The sequence below is a fragment of the Artemia franciscana genome, chromosome 7 (assembly GCF_032884065.1).
Source record: "Artemia franciscana chromosome 7, ASM3288406v1, whole genome shotgun sequence".
NCBI lineage: Eukaryota > Metazoa > Arthropoda > Branchiopoda > Anostraca > Artemiidae > Artemia > Artemia franciscana.
The window spans coordinates 10,730,560-10,757,432 of record NC_088869.1 but is presented as its reverse complement, the minus strand read 5'-3'; the positions used below and the strand labels follow the sequence as shown (position 1 = coordinate 10,757,432).

The following is a 26,873-nucleotide window of genomic DNA, read 5'->3' as shown; positions in this document are numbered from 1 at the left end:
CTTAGGAGACTTCAATTACTATTGGTATTGCTTATATTATTATTCAACTCCCACTTTTAGTAGTTTCTATTTTGACTAAGTATGGCTTTATTAATAATTTTGGATTTCACTTAGTTTCAGGATTCGTTTATCCATTCTTAGTAATTTCTGTTTGTTTAATTCTTACTTATTATATTACTATTACTGCTCCTTTCAGGTTTTAATTGTGCTCTTAAGTGTTTTTTAAAATAAAAATTTGGAAAGTGTTTTTGGTTCAATGTCTATCAATAGTTAACTGGAAAAAGAGCGGTAACTTGGGTGGTTAGAATGACCCTTTCACATGTAGTGAAATAATGTGTCATAGACATTTTAAGTTTGCCAGTTCATGACAAAGAATTTCGAACAAGGAAAACAAAGTCTTAAAAATGCATTGTAATTTAGCTAATTTGTTCTTTCTTTAGATCTGTTATTTGTATGTATTCTTCGTAAGTAATCAATTTTCTTAAAAATTTTTATCTAGACATTTCGACAAGTTTTTAGATTTTTTTCGTTTATGCTAAAATTGCTAAGTTGTATATAAACACGTGAATGTTTCCTTAATTGGCTTCGAATTTTCTTCAGCCCTGCATTTTGGATTGTATTTGAGAAATACCTCACTTGTTTGGGAGGCCTAAAACTTCTCTCTTAGAATTTATGGGTGCATTACTATAGGAAACGGTGATGGGTTGGTAAGGGGTTGGATCCAAATCTGTACGGATGAGGAGCGAGAGGAGGTACATTCCTGGGCTTTGTCTGGGATTTGGACAAACTACACACAATGTCCTGCAACTTTTAGAATTAATGGGTACGTTAATTGTAAGAAACAATGAAGGGAGACGAATCCAAACAATCCAGATATTTAAAAGGGGGACCAAATATTAGTATGGGTAGCTGTGAAAATGCCGCAATATCTACAAAATATTGTAAATGATGGAAATGGGCCAAATTGAAAATAATAAGGACCACCATAAACATTTTTAGAAGAAGAGCCTTTAAATTCTCCCATTATAATTTTCTTATCTCACTGAGCTTTAAATTAAATTTCATCTTCATTTTGCTTTTGGGTCAATTTTGTCGCACGAAAGGAATTTATAATTTTATAAACAATTATCTAGCTGTTCATATTCTGAGAAGGAGGCCTAAGCCCAAACTATATCCCCTCCCCACTGGGTCAGGTTTGGATATAGACCTTTGAATGTGCTAATCCTTAACTGTTTGGATCATTCATGTTCCTTATGTATTTCTTCTCTTTTATAGCAAAGTGGTTCAAATTTAAACCAATCGACAGTCATGTTAGATGTCTCTGCCCTTATCGAAGAAAAAGATAGAATGATTCGTGAGCTTAAAGAAAAGCTCATCGTGTCCACTCATGATCCAACACCAAAAGGCTGGAATGCTACCGAGGTATTATATATATATATATATATATATATATATATATATATATATATATATATATATATATATATATATATATATGTATATATATATATATTTATTTATTTATATATATATATATATTTATTTTTGGTATAATTTTATGCATACAGAAAATTGATATGTAAAGTTTTATGTGTAATTTGATGTATGAAATTATAGAGAAAAGCTTTGTAGCAAAAAGCTCGGAGAAAAACTCGTCACAGAAAACTTGTCATTTAGATTTTCACAGAACACTTGTTCAAAAATAAAATCTCGAAAAAATCAATTCTAGTGAGGATTTGAAGAACTGTCCTAAATATTCTACCAATATTCTCTAATTAGATTTTGCCAGACGAGCAAGAATTTACCACACGAGAAATATTGTACCATATTTACATATTAGTAAAAATATTAGTAAAGTAAGTACGATACTTAAAAAGAACTTTTTAAATGTCAAAGTCTTTTTGGCAAAAGAGGGAAAAGAAGATCTGTTTAATACAAAGGATTACATCATATTTGGCATCATAAGTGTTTAACTCGCGTTCCATTGTTGCTAAAGGAATTTTAGTAATTTTAGTAGAAGCTAGTAAAAACAGTAGTACAATACTAGTCTTTTACAAATCAACTTCTAAAAATTAACTAGAAGCACTTCAAAATCAAAGTCTACTAATGTGTGCTGCAAACACTGACAGCACAAAGAAAAAATGAATAGAAGGGATAAAGTGAAATAATGTTTTTAAGAATTTCAAAATAACTTGTTGCTAAATGTTTCTTTGTAGTGCACCCCAAAGTCTTTTTGCCAAAAGAGGGAAAGGAGGATCTGTTTAATACAAAGGATTTTATCATATCTGACATCATAAGTGTTTAACTCGCGTTCCATTGTTACAAAAGGGATTTTTAGTAATTTTAGTAGAAGCTAGTAAAAACAGTAGTACAATACTAGTCTTTTACAAATCAACTTCTAAAAATTAACTAGAAGCACTTCAAAGTCAAAATCTACTAGTGTGGGCTGCAAACACTGACAGCATAAAGAAGAAAAGTGAATGGAATAGATAAAACGAAATAATGTTTTTAAGAATTTCAAAATAACTTGTTGCTAAATGTCTCTTTGTAGTGCACCTCAAAGTCTTTTTGCCAAAAGAGGGAAAGGAGGATCTGTGTAATACAAAAGATTACACCATATTTGACATCGTAAGTGTTTAACTCGCGTTCCATTGTTGCAAAAGGGATTTTAGTTATTTTAGTAGAAGCTAGTAAAAACAGTAGTACAATACTAGTCTTTTACAAATCAACTTCTAAAAATTAACTAGAAGCACTTCAAAATCATAAGTCTACTAATATATGCTGCAAACACTGACAGCACAAAGAAAAAAAAAATGAATAGAGGGGATAAAGTGAAATAATGTTTTTAAGAATTTCAAAATAAATTTTTACTAAATGTTTTTTTTGTAGACACCCCAAAGTCTTATTGCCAAAAGAAGGAAAGGAGGATCTGTTTAATACAAAGGATTACATCATATTTGACATCATAAGTGTTAGCTCGCGTTCCATTGCTGCAAAGGGATTTTAGTTATTTTAGTAGAACACTGACAGCACAAAGAAAAAAAAATGAATAGAAGGGATAAAGTGAAATAATGTTTTTAAGAATTTCAAAATAACTTGTTGCTAAATGTCTCTTTATAGTGCACTCCAAAGTCTTTTTTCCAAAAGAGGGAAAGAGACTTACCATTCAAACATATGCAAATATTAATTAAAAAAAAATCATGGCTGATTGAAATTTATTATGTGTAAATTTATATACATAACATTTTATGTATCATTTGTTTGATTAACTACCCCTCTAAGCTGAAGTGGCGGGAATATGGATGTAGACTTATCCGTAACTATTTTGCACCCGATGACATTTATGGGCGGCAATACTTATTTGTTGTTTTTTTGGACCAATGAAATAAAAGAAGATAGTTTTTTGAATGAAGTTAGGAGCAGCATTAGAACTTAAAACGAACAGAAGTTATTATGTATATGAGGGTGGTTGCCACCTCCAAAACCCCTACTCTTTAACCTAAAATTTAGCTTTTGTCTAAATTCTTTGAGAATAACTGCTCTTAACACTATAATATCAATAGAATAAGAATTAAGATCACGGAAACTTTTGCTTAAATTGTAGTGGGGTTCAGGGAGAGGAAACCCCTTTCGTACAAAGAATAATTTCTATTCGTCTTAATTTCCCCTCTTTTTTGAAAGTAAGGCAAATTTTCTCAGTCTCGTAGCCTTGATGCGTAACTTTAATCGTGATAAATTTCATGTATTCAATTGATACATATATCTATTGCTGTCTAAGCTCCTTTCCTCAGTGTTTGGGGTACTACTAGCCCTGGTCGCTCCTTGCTTACAGTTCGTTACCACGAACTGTTTTGATCATCCAGCAATCTCAGCATGACCATTTTTAAACTTCTTCTAAGCCTAACCTAAGAGAAAATACAAGGAAATACAAACAAAAGACAAATTAAAGCTAAAAGTTCAAATAATACTTTCGGATTTATATATAAATAAGATTTGTATATGCGTATTTTTGGATTTTTCTGTATATTGGAAGCAGTGCAGACAGATAAACACAGACACATTCTCAAGCATATATATATATATATATATATATATATATATATATATATATATATATATATATATATATATATATATATATATATATATATATATATATATATATATATATCATAAGAAGTGCATGGTAAATTATATTTTCTAATTTTTTTAATCGATCTATGATGTTTTTATAGGGGAAGGTTCGAGACCCCCCCCCCGTCCAGAATGATAAACAATTTCTCGAAATGCAGGAGAAATTTCTGGCCAATCCTACCTCTCTCCCCTAGTCACAATTCATGTCACCTTTAGTTATTTAAATTTCGGAATATCGCCCTTGTTTTGCAGTTGGAACGAGCAAATCGACGAAAAACCTGGTGTCCATCTTCTTCTAAGAATTTGAAGAGATTATCATTTGAGCTTCCACGAGCGGATCGAAGTTTGAACATTCAAACACCCACCTCTCTACATGAAGAATGTAAGTGTTTATGTGTTTGTATTTTTGCTGTTAAAGCTCATTTACGCTATCGTATTTTTTCCTTCGATGTAGTTTTTGCTTCAGCAGATTATCGAAGATTGTCCTTTTTGGCCAATCGTCTGGGGCTAAACGGATAGCGGGACGTTCGCTGTTGGAGTGGGAGGATATCATACAGATTTAAGGGGATGGGAACTTCCCGGGAGGGTATAAAGAGGGAGGCTTTAAATAGATTAGAATGGGGAGGAGCGTGCGTAGCTTTGTTGACCTCAGGTGGCTTGGTGCTGCAGTGAGTTCTTAGTAGTAGTAGTAGTTTTTACTCAGTATTTTGGTACGTTTTAGGAATATTATGTTTCAAAAGAATAGCTTGATGAATTTTGTAAAAACCTATGATATAACGAGAAAATGTAGGGATCACCATATGATATAACGAGAAGACGTAGACAATGAATAAAAACGTGGTAGATCACAACCAGTGAAAAAGGAGGAAAAGTAATAGTAAAAGTCAAGCAACGGTGAAAAGCCAAATGAAAGAAAAACCGGATGTTGAATGGCTCACCAGACGTATTCAGTTGCCTTTTCTCCAGCTTTTTTTTAAGGTTTGTCTTTTTGTATTGTCCTGTTAACTTTCCCCTATAGTCTTTTATTCTTTTTCTTGGTCTTATGATGGTTATGCGAGATCCCAGCCGGATTAATTGCAGTTTCTTTTTTTCATTAGCTATGATTAGCACCATTTTTCTTCCTTGTTCTACATTTTCTCTGGTGTCATTCTTAGCCAATGTGATCTTATTAACTGCTTAGATCTTTATATTTTCTTTTCTATCTTTCTTTAGTATTATTTTCTGGTAAGTTTGCTAATAAATTTGCTTTGTTCCCTTAAATAGTTCTTATACAAAATTTGTTTTTCAGATTACTTTTAATCAGCTCGTAAGAATTGTTCTTTATGAACCTACAGTATTTTTGTGGCATTTGGCTCAAAGGAATTCAGTATTCTTTCCGAAATTAATAAAAAAAAGAATTTCATAAAAAGAATAAAAGAATACTCATTAAAAACAATCTTTGTCTATGTAGGTCTTTAGCAGTTTTGCTAGGCAAAATTTATCTTCTCCTTTAGTGCAAGTTTGTGCTGTTATACACTTTAATTCTGGCTTGGGTTTAGGTTTTACTCACACTGGAATTTAGCCAGCGCCAGTTTGAGCCGATCAGAATTTTTCATAGACGTTTCAGCCCATCAGAAATCTAATTGGCTCAAATTAGCGCTAGCTAAATCTCGGCAAAATCTCTTCGAGAATAGACTTAGGTACTATCTAGTGCTACCTAGTTATATTTGTTAGTTTTTGTGATATTTGCAAGTCACAGCACGCGCACTCGATAATCCAGCCTTAGAGAGTTGAATTATGATCTTATATTTGCATGTTTTTTCCCCTTTTTATGGCACTTGGTATTAACCAAGTGACATATAGCAATCGCAAATTCTGTCGGTCTGTCGGTCCCGGTTTTGCTACTTTAAGCACTTCCAGGTAAGCTAGGACGATGAAATTTGGCAAGCGTATCAGGGACCGGACGAGATTAAATTAGAAATAGTTGTGTTCCCGATTTGACCATGTGGGGGGGGGGCCGTTAATTCGGAAAAAAATAGAAAAATTGAAGTATTTTGAACTTACGAATGGGTAATCGGATCTCAATGAAATTTGATATTTAGAAGGATATCGTGTCTCAGAGCTCTTATTTTAAATCCCGAACAGATCTGGTGACATTGGGGGGGGGGAGTTGGGAGGGGAAACCTAAAACTTGGAAGGCACTTATAGTGGAGGGATCGGGATGAAACTTGGTGGGAAAAATAAGCACAAGTCTTAGATACATGATTGACATAACCGGAACGGATCCGCTCTCTTTGGGGTAGTTGGGGGGGGGGTAATTCTGAAAAATTTGAAAAAATGAGGTATTTTTAACTTACGAACGGGTGGATCTTAATGAAATTTGATATTTAGAAGGATATCGTGTCTCAGAGCTCTTATTTTAAATCCCGACCAGATCGGGTGACACTAGGGGGGAGTTGGGAGGGGGAAACCTAAAACTTGGAAAACACTTAGAGTGGAGAGATCGGGATGAAACTTGGAGGGAAAAATAAGCACAAGTCCTAGATACATGATTGACATAACCGGAACGGATCCGCTCTCTTTGGGGTTAGTGGGGGGTTGGGTTAATTCTGAAAAATTAGAAAAAATTACGTATTTTTAACTTACGAACGGGTGATCGGATCTCAAAGAAATTTGATATTTAGAAGGATATAGTGTCTCAGAGCTCTTATTTTAAATCCTAAACAGATCTGGTGACACTGGGGGGGGGGGCTGGGAGGGGGAAACCTAAAACTTGGAAAACACCTAGAGTGGAGGGATCGGGATGAAACTTGGTGGGAAAAATATGCACAAGTCCTAGATAAATGATTGACATAACCGTAACGGATCCGCTCTCTTGGGGTAGTTGGAGGTGGGGGGGGGGTTAGTTCTGAAGAATTAAAAAAATGAAGTATTTTTAACTTGCGAATGGGTTATCGGATCTCAATGATATTTGATATTTAGAAGGATATCGTGTCTCAGAGCTCTTATTTTAAATCCCGACCTGATCTGGTGACATGGGGGGAGAAGTTGGGAGGGGGAAACCTAAAACTTGGAAAACACTTAGAGTGGAGAGATCGGGGTAAAACTTGGTGGGAAAAATAAGCACAAGTCCTAGATACGTGATTGACATAAACGGAACGGATTCAATTTTGAAAATTGAGGTATTGGTAACTTACGAAAGGGTGACCAGATGCTAATGAAATTTGATATTTAGAAAGGCCTTGCGCTTTAAAGTTCTAATTTTAAAGTCTGACCAGATCCTGTTACTTTGGTGGGAGTTGGAGGGGGAAACCGGAATTCTTGGAAAACGTGAAAATTGGGGTATTTTTATTTTACGAATATGTGATCGGATCTTAATGAAATTTGATATATAGAAGGAATTCATGTCTCAGAGCTCTTATTTAAAATCCTGACCAGATCTTTTGACATTGGGGGGAGTTGGAGGGGGAAATCTTGGAAAACACTTGGAGTGGAGGAATCGGGATGAAGCTTGGTGGATAGAATAAGTAAATGTCCGTGATACGTTATTGACGGAACCGTACTGGATTCGCTCTCTTTGGTTGAGCGGGGGGGGGGGGGGAGGTGTTCAGTGATGATGCGAGTTTGGTGCTTTTGGACGCGCTAGGACGATGAAAATGGGTAGGCGTGTCAGGGAGCTGCACAAATTGACTTGATAAAGTCATTTTCCCAGATTCGACCATCTGAGGGGCTAAAGGGAGAGGAAAAATTAGAAAAAATTAGGTATTTATAACATACGAGTGGGTGATCGGATCTTAATGAATTTCGATATTTAGAAGGACATTGTGACTCAGAGCTCTTATTTTAAATCCTGACCGGCATTAAGCCTCTTATTTTCCTTTTAAATCAATCTATTGATTTATAAAATTTTGCTAGAGCTCATACCATATGATCTCTTGGCTCTTAGCTCTTCTTGCCTCGTCACAAGTGCCATAATAGCTCTTAGCTCTTGTTTTAAAGAGAAGCTTGATCACACCCTGGGATCTTTTTAAGAGTCGGGAAAATTTATTCGATTTTGATCCTTCGAAAGAGCTCCGACGTTAACGGTTCCTTACTCTCATTTATCAGACCATCGTTGTAACAAAGCAACGTGTGTTGATACCTTGAAAGCTGAACGTATAAAAATGAGACTTGTCAAATCCTAGTTTGTAACTGACAAGCTTTAAACATAGCCGAATTGATACGATTTTATACCTTCACACGGCCACAACATGCCAATTTCGAGTTACGGAACTTTCTCATTGTTTCCTGTATTTTTAATATAATTTTTTTATTTTGTATAACTAATAAGTAGAGTGAAAAGTGGATGAACCCTTGAAAATTTCGTAGTAAAGGGGGTAAGTAAATGTTCAGCAAGGTCAATCTCCAGACACAAGCCTATGGTTTTGCAGACACACAATGTAACAAGATAAGCCTCCAGAGAGAATATCTTCAACGTCATATATATTAAACTAGCAATAATTGTATACATGTAAATACGCATATTTATTTTTTTTTCTCGAAAGTTGGCACTTTCATTCTTTCAAAAATTTATATACTACCATTTTCGGTGTGAAAAAAACAATCTGGATAGGTCATGAATTGGTCGTTTGAAAGTCTTCAGGATCAGCAGGAGGAGTTTCGAAGCGCAAATTTTTTGCTGGCACACCAGTTGATTCTGTCAGAAAGATATTCTTGCATTGATAGCTGTTAAATTATTCTAAGATCCTTAATTACTTCGCATTAAATTTGAAAAAAAAAACAATTATAATTTGCATACCAGGGGACAGATCTTTGCCCAGTGATTATTGTTTGTTTAATAAGATTGTTCGTAATAAGCGAATTCTTCGATTTTTGGGGTAAAAAAACGATCTAATTAAATCATGACTTTGGGGAAGTTCGTTTAGGACCTTCATTAATTTTGAAAAAAAAATCGCATGAATGGTGTTACAAGTACTGAGTTGTCTAATACAAAAAGATGTCTCTAAATGAGAAATCTCAGATAATTGGTTACAAGTACACCAATGGATTTATATCCCAATTATAAGACATCCCAATGGATGTCTTATACCCCAGTATTGAGACTGGGTAAAGAGATAAAATAAAACTGCCCCTTTTCACCGAGTGAAGCTTGATTCCCTCGTACTAATCTACAGCAATAATTGTTCTAATAGATTACTACGAATAACCAGACTGTCCTCACCGAAATTCAGTGGAACTTAACTTACGCCTTTTAGGTTCAAGAGAAATAGTTAAATGAAATATGTTTACAGATAGTTTATTTAGTGCTTTTTTGTAAGTGTTTTTCCTTGTTGAAGTTGCTTTTTGTTTCCTTCTTTTTTTCTCTTGTATGCTCCATTTTGACACCATTGTGTGTTTTGGGTTAATAAAGTTTAATTCATTAATTCATATACATGACAGGTCTGTTTGATACGTTCTTTTTTAAAGCATTTGATAGTCGGCAGTTCCAATTGGAGTGCTTACTAGAAGAAGACGAAGATAAGTCACAGATTCTGACACCTGAGGATATGCAGGATAGGGGACGACATAGTTACAACAAAGATATGGGGAAAATGGACATGTCAGTTCAAACAAGTTTTACCGAAAATCCAACAGATACTCCTAGGTATTTTTCCAATATGTTATTTTTTATGGTTAAAATAGATATCCTCTGTAAAAATTATTTTTTATTACTAAGTTTTTCATGAGTAAATTGTAATTTTAGCGTGAGCTAATATGTGGTGTAAGACTATTTGCTAGCGTGTCTGTTGCCAGGGCAGTCGAGATACCTCTCATTCCAGGCAATCTAATGGTCCTATGTCAATTTTAAATTCTTTGTCAACATGCATGAGACTCTAGGGGGGTGTGCCTTGCTAAAAGCTAACAAACAAGTATTGGTCCAATAAGAGAGGCATACTTACTCCAGCCCTTTACCCGTGCCGTTTAACCAAACACTTGGAGAACTATGAATTCTATGACTATTTTAGCTCTAAGACTTTCTACCTTGGTTCTTCTGCCCTAGGAATGATGTATGGACGGATAATAAATAGACTCATCTATTAACAAATGAACTAACATCATTTTTATACAATTGTAATAAGGGGGTTAGTGCCAGATTTGCCTCTCACTCAATCAGACTATCTGTCTTGGCTTTTTCTACAATGAGCCATGGCTTGATGCCCAGAACTATTTGATTTTAATTGGTGGTAATACATTCAGTTCGTTAAGCTGAAATTTTGACGGTTTTATGTGATATTTTTGGAAGTTTAATGAAAGCAAAAGACCGTAATAACAAACCCCGTCGTAGTCGTCTTCAGAGATTGCTTTTATCCACTTTAGTTTATTTAACATTTTTTAACATCTGAATAACTCATAAGAATTTTAGTTAGATTGAAAATTCTAATTATAAAAGATGATCATTATCATTATTAATGATGATTATAATTATTTTTTGTTACCTTCGTACTAAAATGGTATATAACAACAGGTTTTACCTCTAGAATGCTTGTAATACCTAAACATTGTAGTCGGTTTTGCAATTATTGTACTACAATTTGCCAATAAGTTTTTGTTGTATGTTTTCTTGGAATGCAAATAACAGCAAATAGTTGATTACCATTAGCGGTGATCGAGTTCGGAAACACAACCCAAAACATTGTTGCCATACAGAATTACTGTTTTTAGTATTTGGGTATTCATTCCCGCAATAATTTGGCGAATTTTTTTATGTAGCCCATGACCCTTGACTTTCCGTATATGAACCCCTCTTGCTCCCACCCTAGAAAAATGCTGGAGGTACGCCCCTGTAGATCAGTATGTGGTCAAAGCTATTTTGACTATCCCCTGAGTTCCTGGCCCTAGTTCAGTATCTGACCCTCCCAATATAGATATTTTCTATCCTTTAAGTGGTCCTAATTCAACAGGTGTGGCCTTTTTCCAATTCTTAACTGTAATTAGAAGCTCTATTTTATATGAATTAGAACCCTGCATCCTTAAATAGTTTAAGTTTGACATTTTTTATTATAAGTGCGAGTGAATATTATTAGTGGGAAATTTAGGGCTTGGGTATTGTCTAAATTTTGTACAAGGATTTTGAAACCTGTGCTGTGTTGCTATTTTTTTTTCTTTGTGCAGAGCATCCTAGAATTCACTTTGGTGAAACACAGAGAGGAGGTTTTTTGTTTATTACAAGAATTTACACTATATTTACATCATTAATGTTTTACAGGTGTTGAATTACTCCGTAAGGATTTTAGTAATTTTAGCAGATACTAGTAATAGTTACAAATCAAAATTAACCATTACAGTAATCTGCTTCACACCAGAAATTGACAGCCAGAAGCTAACTGACACACAAAGAAAAGAAGTGAATAGAAGTGATAAAATGAAATAATGTTTTTAAGAATTTCAAAATTATTTGTTGCTAAATGTTTATTTATAGTGCACCACAAAGTCTTTTTGCCAAAAGAGGGAAAGAAGGATCTGTTTAATACAAAGGATTACACCATATTTCGCACCATAAGTGTTTAACTCGTGTTCCATTGCCGCAAAGGGATTTTAGTAATTTTAGTAGAAACTATTAAAAAAAAGTAGTACGATACTAGTCTTTTAAAAATCAACTTTTAAAAATTACGTAGAAGCACTTGAAAGTCGAAGTCTAATAATGTGTGCTGCAAACACTGACAGCACAAAGAAGAAAAGTGAATAGAAGGGATAAAATGAAATAATGCTTTTAAGAATTTCAAAATAACTTGTTGCTAAATGTCTTTTTGTAGTGCACCTCCAAGTCTTTTTGCAAAAAGAGGGAAAGGAGGATATGTGTAATACAAAAGATTACACCATATTTGACATCATAAGTGTTTAACTCGTGTTCCATTGTTGCAAAAGGGATTTTAGTAATTTTAGTAGAAGCTAGTAAAAACAGTAGTACAATACTAGTCTTTTACAAATCAACTTCCAAAAATTAACTAGAAGCACTGCAAAATCAAAGTCTAATAATGTGTGCTGCAAACACTGACAGCACAAAGAAGAAAAGTGAATAGAAAGGATAAAATGAAATAATGTTTTTAAGAATGAGTATAGATAGTAGTAAAATACTGATTTATTACAAATCAAATATAAAAAATAATAACCAGCGGAATACCAAAAACTAAGCTTGCAAGTGTGTGCGACTAAACAATGACACCATAAAGAAAAAGAAATGATTAGATTAAATAAAATGAAATAAAGTTTTTAAGAATTAAATATAACTTGCTACTAAAAATATTTGTTTATCTCTTTTCATCCTAAATGTCTCTTTTAGAATTTAAATGTCTCTTTTTAGTAGCACAGTAATCTAGCACAAATCAAATGTCAAAGACATTCAGCAGCGCGTTAAAATCTTGCAAGGATGTGCAATAAAATAGGCACAAGGAAAAAGAGAATTAAATAAAATGAAATTAAGTTTTTCAAAGAATTAGGGGCTGGATTTCTGTACCAAGCTAAATTATATGCAGTCGTAACGTGATTTCATTTTTTTGAAATGAAGCTGGAGGTGGGTTATATGCAGCCGCAACGTGATTCACGTTACGTATACGTAACGTGAGGTTTGTTGAGCCAAAGCGACAAAGAAGTCTTTTCCCTTTTTATTCAACAACATCAATGAATAAAACAGTAATCGATCGTTGCGTTTTCATTTACGCAGATTTACGGTATAATGATAATAATACTAATAATAAAACGATTTTATTTTGAAACGCTTTACACGGTCATGCTGATCAGCGGTAGCTCTTGTCATAAAAAAAACTAAACATATAAAATGACATATATAATGAGGTTATAATGTTTCAGTTTTCTGAAGTGGCTTTAGAGTTTTTTTTGTTTTTTTTTTTACTGAATATTCTAAATTAACTTTGTTTTGGAAAAGTGGCTTTACGGATGTCTTGTTTTCGTTACCTGAATTTAAGGGATTTTTCGAATTCCCCCCCTCCCCCAATTATCATGGTTTTATTTTCAGTAAAATGGTTTTACGAATACCTTGCTCTTCGTGAGGTTATAATGTTTCAGTTTTCTGAAGTGGCTTTAGAGTTTTTTTTTTTTTTTTACTGAATATCCTAAATTCACTTTGTTTTGGAAAACTGGCTTTACGGATGTCTTGTTTTCGTTACACGAATTTAAGGAATTTTTCGAATTTCCCCCCCCTCCTCCCCCAATTATCATGGTTTTATTTTCAGTAAAATGGCTTTACCAATACCTTGCTCTTCGTGAGGTTATAATGCTTCAGTTTTCTGAAGTGGCTTTAGAGTTTGTTTGTTTTTTTGTTTCTTTTTGAATATCCTAAATTAACTTTGTTTTGGAAAAGTGGCTTTACGGATGTCTTGTTTTCGTTACCTGACTTTAAGGGATTTTTCGAATTCCATGGTCTTATTTTCAGTAAAATGGCTTTACGAATATCTTGCTCTTCGTTGACCAAATCTCTAGAATTTTCTTGATTTTTTTTTCATCTAAATTTTAATTTTTTTTTTCAGTTTGGTAAAGTCACTGGATACCTTTGTTTTTTGCTACCTGAATTTAAGATGTTCTTTAATTTTTTCATCGAGATTAAAAAAAAATTTCAGTAGGGTGAAGGGGCTATAGGAATATTTATATACCTAAATTTACATTGTTTTCAGTTTGGTAAAGTGGCTGGATACCTTGTTTTTCGCAACCTGAATTTTAAGAAGTTCTTTAATTTTTTAATCTTTTAATTTTAATTTAATGTTTTCATCGAAATTCAAATTGTTTTCAGTTTGGTAAAGTGGCTGGATATCTTGTTTTTCGCTACCTGCATTTCAAGATGTTCTTTAATTTTTTCATCGAAATTCAAATTGTTTTCAGTAGGATGAAGGAGTTTTAAGAATAATTTGCTTTTCATTTCCTGAATTACGTGATTTTTTCACCTAAATTTACATTGTTTTCAGTTTGGTAAAGTCGCTGGATACCTTTGGTTTTTGCTACCTGAATTTAAGATGTTCTTTAATTTTTTCATCGAAATTCAAATTTTTTTCAGTATGGTGAAGGGGTTATAGGAATATTTTGTTTTTCATTTCCTGATATTTTTTTTGCCTGAATTTCGAGAAGTATTTAGTTTACTTCAATTTTAGTGCGAAGACTCCAGTTAGCCGTGTTCTAAGTAAATCTGTAGGAACTCCATCATCAGAGCTACGAGCCCAAATGCGTAGTCTTATTTGTCGTATTAAATCTATACAAGAAGAGTATTCGCTCCTTGAAAACCATTATGAAGAGCTCAATAAAGATTACAAAGAGCTCCAAGAATTTACCAAGTTTGAAAAGGATTTTGGAGTCAGAGACAAGTGGGAGAAACAGCAGAAATCGAAGATAAAGGATCAGGTTAGATTTTTTTTTCATTTTTAATATAAATTTGAGCTTGCAATCAAATTGCATTTTTATGGCACTTGATATTAACCAAGTGACATATAGCAATCGCAAACTCTGTCGGTCTGTCTGTCTGTCTGTCTCGGTTTTGCTACTTCAGGCACTTCCAGGCAAGCTAGGACGATGAAACTTCGCAGGCGTACCAGGGACCGGACCATATTAAATTAGAAATAGTCTTTTTACCGATTTGACCATCTGGGGGGGGGGGGGGGAGTGGGGGCCGGATAATTTGGAAAAAATAGAAAAAATGAGGTATTTTTAACCTACGAATGAGTGATCGGATCTTAATGAAATTTGAAGTTTGGAAGGATATCGTGTCTCAGAGCTCTTATTTTAAATCCCGACTGGATCCGGTGACATTGGGGGGAACTGGGGGGGGACCTAAAATCTTGGAAAACGCTTAGAGTGGAGGGATCGGGATGAAACTTGGTGGGAAAAATAAGCACATGTCCAAGATACATGATTGACATAACCAGGACGGATCTGCTCTCTTTGGGGGAGTTGGGGGGGGGGTTAATTCTGAAAAATTAGAAAAATGAGGTATTTTTAACTTACGAAGGAGTGATCGGATCTTAAAGAAAATTGAAGTTTGGAAGGATATCGGGTCTCAGAGCTCTTATTTTAAATTCCGACTGGATCCGGTGACATTGGGGGGGATTGAGGGGGGGAACCTAAAATCTTGGAAAACGCTTAGAGTGGAGGGATCAGGATGAAACTTAGATAACTTCGAAGACCACACTGCCTTTCCATGACGAAAGTAAAACAGTTCAAAATAGGGATGATACCTTTTTATTGACAGTGAAATATAAAATTATTTAACTGGATATTTCGAACACATATACAGTGTTCATCATCAGCAGTAAAACTAAAAGACATGAATAAAAATAAACAGAATTTATACCTAATAAACTTAGGAAGATATCTTTCTTAGAAAAGAAAGATATCTTTTGTTCTCTACCATATGTTCCAGGTTTGAGTGAAAAACTTAAAAGAATTTTACAAAATAATGGTTTAAAGGTAGCTTTAAGAGGTAGTAATACTTTGGCAAGTTTTTTAAATTCTGGAAAGGATCGGACTTCCGTGGAGCAACAAAGCGGGGTTTATAAAATTCCATGTACTTGTGGAAGCTCTTATGTGGGACGTACTAACCAGAATTTAAGAACGAGATTGCTACAACATCATAATTCCATTTCATCGTCTTTAAAGCAAAATACCAAACCTGAAGATTTCACGTCGGCCCTCGCGGAGCATATCTTTAATTTTCCAAATCATTTTATTTTGTTTGAAAATGTTTCTTTGATTTCTAGGGACCAAGGTTCAAAGCAAACTTTCAGGGAAACAATCGAAATTAAAAAAATTCTATTCAAGAATAATTCGATAAACAGAGATACAGGTGAATTTGGATTGAACTCAATTTATGATAATTTACTGAGGTCAAATAAAGTAAATATCACTTCACCTAAGAGCTATGACCTCTGTCCACGTAATACGTCAGTTAAATCTAATGAACCGGAACCGAAAAGGTCAAGGAGATTTGCCTCGGCTGTTGCATTGAAAAAAATAAGAGCAATAAACTATATGTAATTAGTTTATTAGGTATAAATTCTGTTTATTTTTATTCATATCTTTTAGTTTTACTGCTGATGATGAACACGGTATATGTGTTCGAAATATCCAGTTAAATAATTTTATATTTCACTGTCAATAAAAAGGTATCATCCCTATTTTGAACTATTTTACTTTCAGGATGAAACTTGGTGGGAAAAATAAGCACAAGTACTAGATACGTGATTGACATAACCAGGACGGATCTGCTGTCTTTGGGGGAGTGGGGGGAGGAGGATTAATTCTGAAAAATTAGAAAAATGAGCTATTTTTAACTTACGAAGGAGTGATTGGATCTTAATGAAATTTGATGTTTGGAAGGATATCATGTCTCAGAGCTTTTATATTAAATTTCAACCTTATCCAGTGAAGGGGATGTTGGGGGGGGTGGAATTTAAACTCTTGGAAAATGCTTAGAGTGGAGGGATTGGGATGAAACTTGGTGGAAAAAATAAAAACAAGTCCTAGATACGGGATTGACATAACCGGAACGGATCTGTTATCTTTGGGGGAGATGGGGGGGGCGTTATTTTAAAAATTTAGAAAAAATGAGTTATTTTTAACTTGCGAAAGAGTGATCATATCTTAATGAAATTTCATATTTAGAAGGACCTCAAAACTTATATCTCTTATTTTTTATCCCGACCGGTTCCAGTCATTAGGGGGGGGGGGGACGAAAATCTAGGAAAACGCTTAAAGCGGAGAGATCAGGATGAAACTTGGTGAAAGAATAAGCACAAGTCCAAGATAGGTGACTTATATAACCGAACCGGATCCGCTCTCTTTGGTGGAGTTGGGGTGGGGGAGTAATTCGGAAAAATTAGAAAAAATGAGGTATTTTTAACTTACGAATGGATGATCAGATCTTAATGAAATTTGATATCTAGAAGGATCTTGTGCTTTAAAACTCTCATTTTAAATCCCGACCAGATCCGGTGACATTGAAGGGAGTTGGAGGGAGAAGCCAGAATTCTTGGAAAACGTGAAATCGAGGTATCTTACGAATGGGTGATCGGATCTCAATGAAACTTGATATATAGAAGAATCTTATGTCTCAGATGCTCCATTTTCAATTCGAATCGGATCCGGGGACATAGAGGTTGGAGAGGGGAAACAGAAATCTTGGAAACCGGAAATCTTGGAAAACGCTTAGAGTGGAGATATCGGGATGAAACTTGATGGGAAGAATAAGCATAAGTTATAGATACGAGATTGACATAATTGGTATGGATCCATTCTCTTTGGGGCGCTGGGGGCTGTTAATTTGGAACAGTTAGAAAAATTGAGGTATTTTTAACTTTAGATCGGGTGACCGGATCTTAATGAAATTTGATATTTAGAAGGAACTCATGTCTCAGAGCTCTTATTTCAAATCCCGACCAGATCTGTTAACATTGTGTGAGCTGGAGGGGGAATCCAGAAATCTTGGAAAATGCTTATTAGGGTTGTAGATACGTGACTGACGTAACCGGACTGGATCCGCTCTCTTTGAGGGAGTTAGATGGTGGGGTTCAGTGCTTAGGTGAGTTTGGTGCTTCTGGACTTGCTAGGACGATGAAAATTGGTAGGCGTGTCAGGGAGCTGTACAAATTGACTTGATAATGCCATTTTCCCCGATTCGAGCATCTGGGGGGCTGAAGGGAGGGGAAAAATTCGAAAAATTGAGGTATTTTTAACTTGCAAGTGGGTGATCGGATCTTAATGAATTTTGATATTTAGAAAAACCTCGTGACTCAGAGCTCTTATTTTAAATCCCGACCGGCATTAAGCCTCTGATTTTCCTTTTAAAGCAATCTATTGATTCTTAGAATTTTGCTAGAGCTCATACCATATGAGCTCTTGGCTCTTCCAACCTCGGAACAAGTGCCATATGAGCTCTTAGCTCTTGTTAATATTTAAATCTACTTAATATTCCAAAAAATTTGCCAAGCTGTTTTGCTACAACACATTATTTTGAATAAACACGTCTTTTTTGATTTTTGTCCTGTGGTCTTCAGTAACATGTGTCAACCAGTTCCTCTATTTCCTTTCAGAATACTATTTTATCGCTCGTTATTAAGGAAAATTCTAAATTCATTCAAAGAAGTTTATATCGCCATTTTTCAAAGAACTTTAAACTACTTTCAGTTGAACTATTTTCAACTACTTCAAAGAATTGTACTTTTGGATTTTCCGCCGCATGCTTCAACTCCTGTAGAATTTTGAGAACATTGTATTAATTATAAATATAGAATTAATTATTTTTCCCATTTCTAGCTTGACTTGGCATCCGAGGAAATTCAAAGCCTAGAGAAAAATAATGATGATCTTGAGCAAGTTGTCAATGATCTTCAGCTCCAAATTGACTGGGAAAGGGAAAGAAACTCGAGGGTTATGACATCTCTTCAAGAGGAAACCATTAAGCCCTTGGTCACTGAGAACACAGACCTTAAGAAAACAATAAAAGAAGCCAAAGTCAAACTCACGATTCTTGAAAAAGAGAAAAATGACCAGTGTATTGGATTCGAGATCGTCAAACATAATATGGAGAGGCAAATCATGGAGCTACGTGCTTCCCTTGAAGAAGCTTGGGGATCATCTAAGTCTGAACAGGCACCTACAGGAAAAGAACTTCAGTTAAAGCTCGTATTATTACAGGAAGAACATAAGACTACAAATGAGAAGCTTTCGAACCAAGAATCTACCTACAAAACTGATATTGAGTCACTTAGAAATCAATTGAGTGTCAAAGAGTCTCAAATCCTTGAAGAAATTGCAGCTAGACAATCTGCAGAAGCCTTAACGAAGCAATTGCAGCTTGAACTTCAAGGATACACTGAGCGTATTTCATCTGCATCAAGAGGAACAAAGCGGATTAGCTGCTCTCCAATTCGTGAAGATACTTCTGTCAATAAAAGCCTAAAACAAGTACAGAAGAAGCTCAAGCTGGAAGACAGTTTTGACGAATCTACCCTTTCGAATTTAGGTAAGATTTCGGAATATGTATCGCATGTGCATGTGCATAGTGTGTGTGTGCATAATCATGAACGTCCGAAATTGGTGAATGGCCGAAATACTTTTTTATCTCCTTGGATTTAGTCAGCGTTGCCAGTCAACCTTTTCACTTTTATGCAAGGTTTGATGGTGACAGATTATTTTAGGTGGAGTTAGGTTAGGTTTTTAACCCATTTCTGAGATTTATAGCCTAATTTGACCTAACTTAACCTATCTTTATTTTTTACAATCAAACCTTGCATAAGACTGAAGAAGCTGACTTGCAAAGCTAATTGAATCCAAGGAGACGACAGGAATTTCGGACATTCACAGTAACATATATGTGCGTTGTAGACGAAGAATCCAATCATGTTGACTGTTAATATTACGTCATTATTGTTATTTGTTAAAAAAGAATTCGCAAACATTTATCAAGGGTTCTAGAGAATACTCATGAGGAACATTACTTCGCTTGGTTAAGCGTCTTTACTTGTTTTAGGAATGCTCTAAAGTAAAGACAATATATGCATTAGTTTGTTCGTGAATATCCAATATAGACCAACTAGTAGATATGATTTAATACAAGCATTTCTAATGCCTATATTTATAAAAAATCGCTTCTTTTGTTATGTTGAATTTATAGTTCTTCGGAAGTAAGTTTGTAACCTATTTATTAATGACTGGTGAATATATGCTACCCATTGATAATTTCCCCTTAAAAGCTAAAGGCCTCTTAGATACGTGCCACACACAGAAAATAATCTATTTTATTGTATTTATAGACATCAAGAGAGGGGGGGGGGAGCGAACCTTCCGTCGATTCAATCATGGAAAAAGTCAGCTTCATATTCTGCGTCTTCCGCTAGTAGGTGTTTTTTGAAGCACCAAGGACATCAAAATTAAAAAAATTTCTCCTCTGGACCTATCATAGGTCACTGGTTTCTTAAAATCCTGCCGAAAAATTGGCCTTTCTATTTTCTTTTCTTGATTCCCTCTTAGCTCTGTTCTTTTTCACTTCTTATTACTTCTCATATTCTTTTCTTAGTTCTCTTTCTACTGTTATGTACTTTTTTGCCTCTTTATACGTCCCATCTCCGCTTAATCAGTTAATAGGTTATTGTACATCTTTTCAACATAATTTAATTGGATTAACATTAATTCATAATGCCCAATAATTTGCCCCGTGTTTACATTGAGGAGTCTTCCAAACACTTTAATAGTGGTAAAACCTCTACAACATAATTAAATTAGATAAACACTAATTCATAATGCCCATTAATTTACCCCTTGTTTACACTGAGGAGTCTTCCAAACCCTTTAATAGTATTAAAACCTCCACTCCCAATCAAGTTTATCAAACAGTCTGTATTATGACTCAGCCACAGATGTTATTTCTTTTATTCTTAAGTGTTTTATTTTCACGCATCATAAATGAAACACGCATCCATTTATGATGCTAAATATTGGGCATGAGTATATACTGTTTTAAGGAAGCCCGTAAGTCTCAAGTTCCGCTAGAGTCCGTAAGTCTGAAGTCTGTAAGTCTCAGCGGTCCTCTGGGCGAGCTGACGAAAATTGGTAATATTTTGGAACTGTACAACCCAAAACCAGGACACACAATGAAAGCAACTCTTATTACTTGGGACTCTTAAGTGACTGTAAGTGAGACAAGGGGCGAAAAGATATATTTTAAGGAGAATTTAAAAAAAATGAGCCAAATTAGGCTACATTGTTAAATTGAGGGTAAATAGTGTGAAGAAATGAATAAGTTGCGAAAGGAACTGTATGAAGATTGTGGGTTTAACGATGGATGGCTTGCAAGTAGAGGGAGGGATGATTGTTTTGTGAGTGTGAAAAGATAAGGGCGATTTCTCAGTCTTGCAAAAAGGGGATTTTTGTAATTGATATGATGTTTTTGTTTACGTAGTGTCTATGTTTATGTAGTGTTTGTCAGTTTTGATTATGTTAATCAGAATTGAATTTCTCATTATATTTTAGAGCAATTTAGTTATTATGAATTATGTTATTTTTTTCAAATTCGGTTCCGTTTCTTAAAATCGGATCTCGTACCCAAAGGTTTTATTTTTTTTTTGTTTTTTGTCGATTTTTTCGTGCTTTTTATAGAAGGTGGAATAAAAAAAAAAATTCCAATCCATCCCGAAAAATACCGAAAAACTAAAATTCAAAAGGTTAAAAACATAATATAGGGAACTATGAAAAGATCTTAGTCAAACCACGTACCGGGCATCATTGAAGCCTGTTTTACATGTTTTTTTTTTTTTCATTCTTCGTCTGTGGGTCGTCAACCCTGAAGCCTTGTTCCTGAACACATGTCTAGATGATGTTTTGAGCGTTCGTGCGTATGTTTAATCTAGAAGATGTGTGGTAAGTCTTGCCAAGATACGTGGTAAAGCTTTTTGGTGAGTTTTTTTGTGTGTGCTGATAGGACAAAATGTCTATATTTTTGTATATCTACGTGGCTCTTGAGATCTCCATAAAAGTAGGTTTTTTGTACCCTCTTAGAGTCCCCCTCCCTCCCGTTATAGGGCATGCTGAAAATGTATTACGTTAAACTACTAAGGTGAAGTAAAAAGAAACTTCTTATTTTCTCATAAATATAGCCTTTGTATGGATTTACAAATATTGCATTACGTTTACATTGCTTTTTTTTCAGAGGGAGATAAGAACTTTGAACATTTTCCTTACAATGAGTTTGAACAATTAAAAGAAAAACTGGAAGCTCAAAATGAGCTCTTGAAGCAGCAAATTGAAGAAAGAGAAAAGGCAGAGAAATTGATTAAAGACTTGAACGAGGACCTAAGCCTTCAGAAAGCAGTTGAAACAGAGCTGAAGGAAACTCTTTGGAATGAGCTTGAGCAATTAAAAGAAGAACTGGAAGCTCAAAAGGAGCTCTCGAAGCAGAAAATTGAAGAAAGAGAAAAGGCAGAGAAATTGATTAATGACTTGAACGAGGACCTAAGCCTTCAGAAAGCAGTTGAAACAGAGCGGAAGGAAACTCTTTGCAGGGAGCTTGAGCAATTAAAGGAAGAACTGGAAGTTCAAAAGGAGCTCTCGAAGCAGAAAATTGAAGAAAGGGAAAAGGCAGAGAAATTGATCAAAGACTTGAACGAGAACCTAAGCCTTCAGAAAACAGTTGAAACAGAGCTGAAGGAAACTCTTTGCAGTGAGCTTGAGCAATTAAAAGAAGAACTGGTAGCTCAAAAGGAGCTCTTAAAGCAGCAAACTGAAGAAAGAGAAAAGGCAGAGAAATTGATTAAAGACTTGAACAAGGACCTAAGCTTTCAGAAAGCAGTTGAAACAAAGCTGAAGGAAACCCTGGAGACTGTTAGTGATGAATATGAAAAGCTTAGATCTGAAATCAAATCAAGAGAAGCTAGAATAGAGTTGATAACAAAAGCAAATAAAGAACTGAATGAAAATCTAAGAAACATGAAAGAAGATAACGAACATCGTGAAACCACTCAGGATAACCTTAGAACTGATATTGAGTTGTTTGACCAAGAAAAGCTGATATCTAAAAATAGGTTAAGTGTATTGGAAAAAGAGAAAAAGGAGCTTGAACAGACAATTGAGGGCTTAACTGAAGAAATGAAGATCTCAGAAAGTGAGAAGAATACTTTAAGGCTATCTTTGGAAAATTATCAGACTGAAGTCAAATGCTTGAAAGAAAGGGTTGATGATCATGCTTCAGTTGTTTCCAAAATGCAACAGGATTTAGACAAACATCAAAATGATAAACTAAATTTGGAGAAAAGAATTGATTCGCTTGAGTCTGAACTAAATAAGAGACAGAAAGAAATTGAAAATCTTCTCGAAAACCTTGAAATGGAAAAGAATGGTACACTGAGCCTGAAACAACTTTTAGAAACTGCTAATATTGAAAAGAAAGAGATTGAAGTGTCAATGGAGCAGCACATATTGAAATCTACACAGCTACAGCAAGATATAGATTCTCTTCTCTGCGAAAAATCAAACTTTGAGGCTAAATTGAAACTGCTTGAGGCAGAAGAAATTGAGAAGCAAAAAAAGATTGAAGCTTCATTAAAGGAGCTTGAAGTGGAGCGAGACCATGTATCAAAGCTCCAATTTGAGAAGAATGACACACTGGAAATAAAGAAAAGTTTAGAAACTATGTCCATAGAGAAGCAAACATTGGAAAAGTTGATTGAAGACCAAGATCTAGTTGTTTCAAGTCTAAAAAAAGATATTGACCTACTGCAATGCCAAAAGGAGCAATTAGAAAAAGAAAAGGGGGCGCTCCAGTGTGAGCAGAAAGAGACTCAAGAGAGAGTTGACCTACTGCAATGCCAAAAGGAGCAATTAGAAAAAGAAAAGGGGGAGCTCCAGTTTGAGCAGCAAGAGACTCAAAAGAGAGTTGAGCTTCTTCTTGAAGATCTTGAAATTGAAAGGACTGATTCGGGTGTTATTCGCCAGGAAATAGAAGAATTGCGATTAGAGATGGATAAAATGAAAGACGATCTTGCTGACAAGGAAATGCGGGCAAATAGAGAATCTCACCGGGGCACAGATGGTGAAGATAAATTAGAGGCAGTTACTGCTGAGCGGGATAGTTTGTTCACACAGCTATCTGGAATGATGCAGAAACTTCAGGTAAGATTTTTTTTGGTCACTGATTCTTAACCCAAGCTACTTGCAGTCCTGGGGATACAGTTGGGGAGCTAGTTGGAGCATGCAAAGATTAATTGGTACTAGATTGATTCTTAACCCTAGCCACTTGCAGTTTTGGGGATACAGTTGGTGAGCTAGTTGGAGTATGCAAAGAATAATTGGTACTAGATTGATTCTTAACCCAAGCTACTTGCAGTCCTGGGGATACAGTTGGTGAGCTAGTTGGAGCATGCAAAGAATGATTGGTACTGGATTGATTCTTAACCCTAGCCACTTGCAGTCCTGGGGATACAGTTGGTGAGCTAGTTGGGTTATGCAAAGAATGATTGGTACTGGACTGATTCTTAATCGAATTACTTGCAGTCCTGGGGATACAGTTGGTACTGGCCAACATTTTACCTATATTTGAGTGTGATTTGGGAGTTTGTTCTCCCCTCCCTTGGCCTCAAATGATTATCATGACCCGTTGGCTCTTCAGAGGAGTTTTCTATTGGCTTTTTAATTTATTTTAATATTTTTATTACGAGGCTTGCTTTTTAAAGAAATTTATTAAACTGAAAAGATGAAAAATTGTATTTAATTTTGGTTTTAATTGATTGGAAGTTAATAGCCCTCCTTTTTCATAGATAATTTTTTTTCCTTTTATTGAAATTTTGTAGTAAAGGTCACTGGCGTCAATTAGAAAAAAAAATGGGGAAGAGAATTTATTTTTCGATATCTAGAGGAACATTTTTTTTCAATTTTTCAATGAAAATAGTCAAAAAATTGTATTTTAACAAACAGAGGGGGGGGGGGGGTAACTGTCAACCCTGTTCCCCTCACCCTGCCAAATGACGCCCCTGGTAGAAGTTGGAATCTATTGTGGATATGAAAGCTGTGAAAGAATTTCTTCCTTAGCTCTAAAAATGATGTAAGTTAAAAACAAAATCAGCACTAATTAGCCATGAAACCACTATAAACATTGTAGTTTTTAATAGCTAAAATTTATTAGTTTTTTATCAATATATGACTTTATTAATACATGTTAATGTTAGAAATTGGGAATTGAGTTCACGGAAAGACTATAATATATATTTGAGTTGTGCCTAATTAAAGAGCATAATTTTCACTTATGCCTTCTGTTGTGTGTTTTACCGCAATTTTTTTTCGTAAGTATCTTTTATCGGTATCGAAGCTTGTATGCAAACGATGAGATTGGTTTGATAAAGGCAAGCTACTCAAAACTGTTTGGATGAAATGAAAAAAGAAAGAAAAAAAATCAAGTCGTATTTTTTATTATTAGTGTCTACAAATTTTTCACCAGCATCAAACTGAGGAAGCCAGAAAAAATTTGCTAAAATTTATTTCGGGAGGTGTTGGCACATTAGTAAACAATCACTAAAACTAGTGAATGAATAAAAATTAAACTAAAAAGTGCTACTCATATATTTGGAGGTACCCAGCTCTAAATGGGTGCCTGGAGAAATCTGGGGAAGGTCGGCAGGAAGGGTGTGCGAAAGCACAGGATGGTTGACCCCCAACCCTCATTGCACTTCCTGACTGAAGGACGACGAAACAGAGATCAGCACCGCCCGTTTGGACCTTAAGGGTATAGTGCCGTCTTACTTACTTACTTTACTCACTCATATTTCTAGTGTTAATGTATTTTATAAACGCCTTTTAACGGACTTTTCTCTGCTTTTTCAAAAAGCACTCCAAAAAATTTGGTAATTTGTGGGATTAGACCATTTAAGTAATTTTGGCATTAATAATTAGGCCAATGAGATAATTTTGTAATTTTGTGAGATTAGGCCAATGAGGTAATTTTGGCATTAATAATTAGGCCAATATTGTAATTTGGTAATTTTTTGGTATTAGGCCAATGAAAAAGCCTTTAAGAGGGGAGTAAGAGGGATAAGTCTTGATTAATTAAGTCACCATCGGGTAGCTTAACCACTTTGACGAGCTATCAATTTATAATAATTATATTATAAGCGTAATGTATATATTATAAGTGTAATTATAAATTTTAGCTGACCGAAATTAAAATACTCTTAGAAACAGATATAAATCATCACAAAATCTGGTAAAATTCGAGCAATCAGACACTTAAGCCGGGAAAAACGAACTATCTTTCTATCTGGTCTTTTCTATTATCAGTTCGTGGTATCCCCTGCTAAATAGTAACTGAAACTCTAAAAAACGGAATTTTGATACCAATATATACATCAAAAGAATTAGATTTTTATGCTAATTTTAAATATATAAGTTTCATCAATTTTAGTCTTACCCATCAGAAGTTACGATCCTGAGGAAATTTGTCTTATCTGAAAAAAAGGGGGAAACACCCCCTAGAAGTCATAGAATCTTGATAATTCTTCAAGAAGTGGCATTAAACTTAAAACGAACAGAAATTATTCCGTGTATGAAAGGGGCTGTCCCCTCCTCAACGCCCCGCTCTTTACGCTAAAGTTAGACTCATTCTCACAACTTTACATTTTAAAACAATAAAAAATTTTAGCTTAAAGAGCGGGGCGTTAAGGAGGGGACAGCCCCTTTCATATATAGAATAATTTCTGTTCGTTTTGAGTTTTAATGTCGCTTCTTGCTTTTAGTTCAAAAAACTTTTTAACTTTTTTTTAAATTTAATTTCTAGCAAAAGTTGACGCCAACCTTAATTACATAAGAAATTTAATACTCTCACGACACCAAAAAGGTTGAACAACAGTATTCTGAACTATGAGTAGTCGTCACGGCTATAGTAGAGTAACTCCTTACTTGTCCTATATTAAAAGTTTGTGTTTTTACATTATAATTAATTTATAACATTATAATTTGTAAAGTTATATTCAGTATATTTTACAATTATACTATGATTTCTTAACTAGTCTTTATCCGTTACATATTAGTCGCTGCAAGAAATCAAAGGCAAAGATGATGATATTTGTAATGAAAGGAGCAGGGGTAATCTTTCATCAACCCCTGCTAGAAGACCTCTTGGCCTATTCATGAAAGGGAAAGTAGAAGATACCTCTATGGCTGGTCTTGGTGTATCCTTCTTGGATGATGACAAAAGCTTTAGTGTCATTGAAGCAACGTCATTTTCAATTGGTAAGTTTTTT

The 26,873-nt window shown here is 34.7% G+C and overlaps 1 protein-coding gene across 2 annotated transcripts in view; it reads left to right on the top strand.

Annotated features, from left to right (window-relative positions):
* The window catches only part of LOC136028833 (kinesin-related protein 4-like), a 156,470-nt gene that overhangs the window by 102,059 nt on the left and 27,538 nt on the right, over positions 1-26,873 (top strand). For both annotated transcript variants that reach the window (XM_065706765.1, XM_065706764.1), the window contains 7 exons: positions 1,276-1,422; positions 4,387-4,516; positions 9,580-9,757; positions 14,253-14,499; positions 18,406-19,114; positions 21,797-23,754; positions 26,661-26,862. In XM_065706765.1, coding sequence (XP_065562837.1) covers positions 1,276-1,422; positions 4,387-4,516; positions 9,580-9,757; positions 14,253-14,499; positions 18,406-19,114; positions 21,797-23,754; positions 26,661-26,862 — 3,571 coding nt within the window. The remainder of the gene's footprint in view (positions 1-1,275; positions 1,423-4,386; positions 4,517-9,579; positions 9,758-14,252; positions 14,500-18,405; positions 19,115-21,796; positions 23,755-26,660; positions 26,863-26,873) is intronic.